Genomic DNA, 6,378 nt, shown 5'->3' with positions numbered 1-6,378 from the left:
TAGCCCATTTTGACACTAGTAATTAAAATAATAATGTTCAATATTCATACCAAATTAAACCTAATTGTTCATAAAATCTCTGGTATATCTTTTTAGATTTTTTTTCTGTAAGATCCTCCACAGTTATACTATTGCTCTCCTATAATATTGGTCAGCTCTTGTGACTTTTCTCACCTGCAGCAGAATGATTGTAGGTGCAGTGCAATCATCCTCCAGCACTGCCTGTGCTGTGGAGGTGAGACTACATGTTGTGTTCATAGGGTCTCACATCTCTGACTGTGCAACACTTAGAAACACATCTCCACTTCAGCAGAGTTTACCTCTAAAGATTCACATCCTCAGTAGAAACCAATGGACTCAGGGCTAATATGCAACAGACAGGTTAGGGAGTTTGGATAGTACCGACAGATTAATACCTTGTTTCAAGTTTTGTGTTAGCAATTCTATATAATATACAGTTTTGCAATGTTAGCTTATAGCCTGTAAGCCAATTCATTTTTATGCTGATTTCCTTTGGCACAGATTCACGAACACATAGTATTCCCATAGATTGAATGGACATCCGCATACACCCATAGAAATGCACAAATGAGCCATAAGTTGTCAGCTGCATGGTTGTCAAGGTAGTTTTCACAAAAACATGTGCAAACATTTTACAAAATATTAAATTGGGTACGAAGCCCAATTCAAGTAAATTTATAAATAAATGCTCTGTTGTTGGTTTGCAGATTTCTGCTGAGAAAGACCTTGGGCGGGTTTAAACTATCTTTCATCAACTCAGTAACCTTTTCATAGTCATATATTATGCATTACATTTATGATTTGAGTTTCAATTTAAAATACAGGCTGGCATTGGTTTGTTTAAATAAACCTTTAACTTTCTGCTTGTCTTGTGTTAGTGTTAATTGTCCATCATTCAGTCTGGATGCAACATAAGGTGGAAATCTTGTGCTTTGATATTTGCTGGTGATGTGACCGCGGTTTACATTTGGATCACAGATTGTGCCTTTGAAGATTAAACCACAAAGCAGAGCGTTAGCAACCATTTTGAGCTTGTTTATTTGGGTTATGGACAATAAAGCGTCATCACATGAGCCTCCTTGAAAGCTGTACTACATCCCTCACGTACACAAAAAGAAACAAACACCATGTCGACCTGCTGAAAGCTGTGGTGGACAATCGTACAGCGGGTGCAGTTTCAAAGGTTAGGACTGGGGGAGGGGTGGCAGAAGCATATGATTATGAGTTCAGTGGAAAAGCACATCGCAACAACAGCAGCAGCAAAAGCAGTGCTTCTCAGGCTAAGAGGGGTTTACAGTGTGAACTCCTCCCAGATTTCCATTGGGCTCCAAGATGGGCACATCAACTACACACTTTCAGAGAAAAAAGAAGACAAATCACAGACATTGGGATTCATTGCAGATTACCAGTTTCATTTCCTACAAAAATATTGCACAAAAATCTGAATATACAGTGACAGAGAGAGATTGACAATAGCAGCCGAAAAGCCAATATCTACATGAGCAACATATCGAATATACTAAAAATTGCATGAAATAGTCCTTTGCTTCCACTTAAGGCCAATTCATGCTTTCTGTAATCTGGGTGTCCACAAAAAGATTTGCAATCTGCCCGAGTCAGCTAGGGTTCGCGTCCGCCCTATGTGATCTGCATGCGACCCAAAATATGACACTACACAGACTGTTCACACAGCAAGCACGCAGACTGTGCATGCGCCAAAAAAGTGACTTGGATAATCGTGTAGTGCAATGTATGCATGTCATGACGTTTGTTCTGTATTCCACATCCTTTTGCGTCTTATTGCAGTCACGCACCGTTTTGGGGAATTTCTCATGTTGTTCGGCCGAACAAAGCAGCTCATCTTCGTACTGTCCAGAGGTTAAAATCATGTTGTCTTGTGTACATGTGTGAAACGTGTCCACTTCTTCAAACCCGCCACTGGAGTGAAGTCCACCAAGTATGATCGAGGCTCAAGTCTGGCTCATTACTTCTCTTATACCATTATTTGAAATCTAAATTTATCTCAACTCCCATGGGCTGCTGCAATGATAAATGCTTTATGATTTTCTATGGATTCTGGTCATATTCACTGTTATGCAGTGTTGGAGATTATGGTCAGCCTTCAAGCTAATCAATCTGTTATATATAACTGGCTGTTTTTGTTCTGAACAGCAAATCTCTTTCAATCAAACATTGGCACTACACTTCTGTCTACTCTGAGTTCACCAATTTGACAATTTGTTGAACGCCACAATTCTGATGTGCTGCTCCGTGTTAATATTTAGAGAAAGCTACTAAACTCAACCTCCTTATTTAAACACAATCAAACTCAATTTTGTTTGCTGTTCTGGAAATATCTGAAGTGGCACTGATTGGCAAGATAACCATCAGAATAAAGAAAGAAAGAAAAGAACATCGTCAACAGAATAGATTCAGAAAATTCTCAGTGGTTAAGGATAGATGTTTCCTTGAAATACACAAAAGCAACATATACCGTCTTGACAAGTAATTGTTTTCCAGAGGCTCTTTAAGGGTGTAAAGGATGAACAGCAAGGCATTTTGGGAGCAGTAGATAGTGCTGATAGAATCATTGTAATAGGCTACATCAATGCTTGATAGATGGTTTTGCTGGGAAACAAGGGAAGGTGGTGCCAAACAGTTGAATAGAAACAAAACAGAAACATCCGTACATACATTCATTTGGGTATGAAAACAACTCACAAAGCCAAAAGAGCGGGACTCAATCACATCACAGCTCCTTGAAGAAGTTCCTTAACATACCAAGCAAATGCCTGACCCCAACCCTTAGCCCCAATGTAAATCCAATTGCAGCTGTGAGGACAAAGCAAAATTTTACCACAACAAGGGTTTCAGATCAACATTTGTTCACACAAGCATAGAAAAAACCCCACATTCAAGCAGGTAAATAAACAAATGTTGGAGAATTTCAACATCATGAGATCCGTGGAAACAATCAATGAAAAAGAGGCAATTATGTGCCGTTCTCATCTCATCCATGACAGTTTGCTATGTGCCTTCAAAGAGTTTTAGAATTTGAATGGGTAATCTGAACAGAATGTAACTTAAACCGTACATACATATTAGAAAAGAAATAGAACCCCAACAAATTACATTTTTACATCCTTCTATGGGAACTATGGGTAACAACATGTTTGGCCTGACTAACACAAACAAATAAAACAACAGAATGGCAAATTATATATTAGGTTTTACTTATAATCATGCTGAAATCACAAAGAGTTTTTGAGCAGGGAAAGTCACTTCTAAAATCCAAATATATTACAGTAAACAGTGCTCAAAGCAAAAGATATGTATGACTGCTTGGACGGTCATTAGACAAACACAGAGGTGGATGTGTAAACCTACTTTCCCTTAGTAGTGTTCACATTGATATTGACTCCAATATTTCACCTTCATACAAACAAATATTAAATACATACCATTTCTCCAAAATTAAGATAATTCAAACTAGAAGCACATACTTGTGCACATAGTCCCAAGTCCTTATGCCAAAGCAGTTACAGACAAGAAAGAAAACCAAATCAGATTGTTACAATGACCTTTTGAAGAGAAAAACTAAACTGAAGGATGAATGTGCAGCACTACTGAGGGCAGATAAGTGTAGCTTTCAAGTTTCCCTTTTAAACCCCAGAGACACATGGAAAGCATGGGGACGGCACCACACTGTGCAAATCAAAACATCAATGACAGGATTACCATGAATTATTAGGGAGGAAATTCCTTTTCCTATCATTTCTTTCATGTAAAAATGAAGTGGATCAAAAACTGGACCTCACAACCCCAATATTTAAAACCGACTGCTGCAATTCCTGTCCAAAAGGAAACGGTTTGATAGGGAGAAAGGTGCACAGAGCATGTTCCTCTTACTTATTTCTCTAGTCTTATTTAGTGGAGTGCTTCCACACAGATCTGCTCCTCGGTAATGTCATCCAGCAGTTGCACCTCCACTGGGCTGCAGATTTCACTGTCATAGACCTCTGTCCCCATCAAGGCATCGTCTTCTAGGCCTTCTCCTTTTCCTTTAAAACCTTGCTGCTCTGAAGGAGAGGTGCTCTCCACCGACTCTAGGTCTTCAATCCCAGCCCGGTAATGGATCATTAGCAAGGTAAGGGCCTGCAGTCTCTCCCCAGACTTGGCCAGGGCAGTACCAATAAGGGCTTTGCGACGGACATCTGTGGCCTCCTTGTCCTCTAGCATAAGGGCGTTATTGTGCTCCAGCTCCTGGTCGATTTCCTGCTGCAGTTTATCCAGCATCAACTCAAGTTTCTGGGAGCGCTCTTCTGTGGGCAGCCCCCGGTACAGGTCACGCCCTATCTCCTTCACAGCAATGAACACACTGTCATCCAGCCCACCTTCCTTGCGTACAAGTTTACTGCTGCCAGCACAGCTGACGGGCTGCTTGGAGGGGCTCGCACCACTGGTGTAGGTCTCAGTATCACTGCTCTCATTGTCTGAAGTGTTGGGTGTATGCTTAGGTGAGGGTTCCACCGCTCCAGGCACCACATCAACCACCTGTTCAACTAGCCGAGTCTTAGGTACCTGCCGCAGATTAAGCAGGCGGGAGCTGGTGTTGATGATATGGCGAGTTAGTCCAGTCGCCCGGGTAATGGTGGATTTGGCTTCAGGGTCAGCTCCACGACGTTCAGTTGCCGCCACACAGAAGGGATTTTCAGAGAGGCACTTGTCCTGGCACTTCTTGTGGCAAACATAGGCGCAGATCATACACTGAGAGGCTGCCTTGGTCCAAACCTTCTTCTTGCAGTATTCACACCAGGTGGGGTTCTGGAACTGGGTGTCCTGGAAGTTGTGACGAACCTCTACCAACTGCATGGTGCCAAAGGCCAAGTCATCCCGCGGTGCTGAGGGGATATGTTCCCTCTCCCTCTCCTTTACATCTTCATCAAGAAGACTTCCCTCTCGCTCTCTTTCTACCAGCCCCCCTGGAAACTCAAAGTCACCCTCAGCTAAATAGCAGAAGTTCAGGGTCACATCTCCGTAACACAGCTTCTCATTGAAGCCCTTGTGGGTGCCGAGACTCCGTAGTGCAGTGCGGCTGACATTGGCTCTGGGCTCTGGAGGCCCCAGCCTAAAGGTGCTCTGGTACTCTGCTGAAGATGTGGCCATACATTCCAGGGCTACATGCTCCAGTTGGAGACTCACATGACCCAGACACAACAAACTGCCCAGCTTAAAGGGATCTTTGCACCACAGGGCCACATTAAGGTACTTGTGATTGCTCTCTACATCGAACACCATCGAGGCTTTGGGCCAGCGTGTTGTCTGATTACGAAACATGGTTTCTGGAGATTCCCAAATGGAGTGGTCCTCTAGACTGTCTCGTGTGCTGCACGAGCTCTCTGAAGCTTTGTCCTTTGCTTGATCAGCCCTGCTACTGCTGGTTGCAGTGGGAAGGGCTGGGAGCTCATCAGTGGACTCATTTGGCTTAGTGGGCTGCTTTGTGTCAGCCTGTTTGACACATACTTTCTCTGTGCCAGCCTTCTCCTCATTGGCTCCAGTGAGAGGAACCTTTTCTGGAGATTTTTCAGAAGCACTAGTGGCGGCAGTCACTATAGGAGCAACTGTTGCATTAGAAGTTGTAGCAGAATCGCCACTTTCAAAAAGACTGGTTTCTGAAGAGGCTGTTGTCAACCTTATCTGAGGTCTTGGCGGCACTGGGGGGCGAGAGGGAGGAGGTGGGGGGGGGACGGTGGGCCGCTGCAGACCCTCACTTGGATCACTACTGGTCTTATGTGGTGAGGGCTTTGGTGATTCTTTGGGATGAGGCTTTAATGGTGACTGAAGACCCACCAGGTTTAGCTTGCGGTTTAGAATGGGTGATATGGAACCAAGGGGCTTGGAGGCCAAGTTGGCCACAGTCCTTTTGGGGCTTTGGTTTACTGTAAGTAAGAAATCCTCCTTAGTTTCACTGGTATTTGTGGTACTGTGAGGGCTACCAGCCTGACTAGGTTTGGAGTCCACAATCAACTCTTCAAACTCAGAGTCCATGTCTTTGCCATCGGATATGTCAGAAAGGTTGGTGATGGGGGCGGGGTCCTCCTCATAGCCACCTGGCTGAGGGATAAAACCGGGTTCTTCTAGCTGCCCAAAGCCTTCCTGAAGAGTTCCTAAGCTTCCCAGAGAGGAAGTCTGGTGACGAACCGGTCTCTCATACAGGACCACTACCCTCTCTCCAGCCTGCTTCAACAGTTTGGGTACTTGGACTGAGGATGTCACTTTGACACCTGTCAACAGAAACAACAGTGACAGGGTTTTCAGTTGATTGCATAAAGAAATAAATGACAGGTTTAAACAGTA

At 43.6% G+C, this 6,378-nt stretch overlaps 1 protein-coding gene across 1 annotated transcript in view; it reads right to left on the bottom strand.

Annotated features, from left to right (window-relative positions):
- Window positions 1–1,040: 1,040 nt before the first annotated feature.
- pdzd8 (PDZ domain containing 8) overlaps window positions 1,041–6,378 on the bottom strand; it is a 41,911-nt gene continuing 36,573 nt past the window's right edge. The window contains exon 5 of the mRNA XM_061087135.1: window positions 1,041–6,305. Within this exon, the coding sequence (XP_060943118.1) occupies window positions 3,949–6,305 (2,357 nt within the window). The 3' untranslated portion in view covers window positions 1,041–3,948. The remainder of the gene's footprint in view (window positions 6,306–6,378) is intronic.

The sequence above is a fragment of the Limanda limanda genome, chromosome 15, assembly GCF_963576545.1.
Source record: "Limanda limanda chromosome 15, fLimLim1.1, whole genome shotgun sequence".
Classification (NCBI taxonomy): domain Eukaryota; kingdom Metazoa; phylum Chordata; class Actinopteri; order Pleuronectiformes; family Pleuronectidae; genus Limanda; species Limanda limanda.
This window is presented reverse-complemented; position numbering and strand designations above follow the sequence as displayed.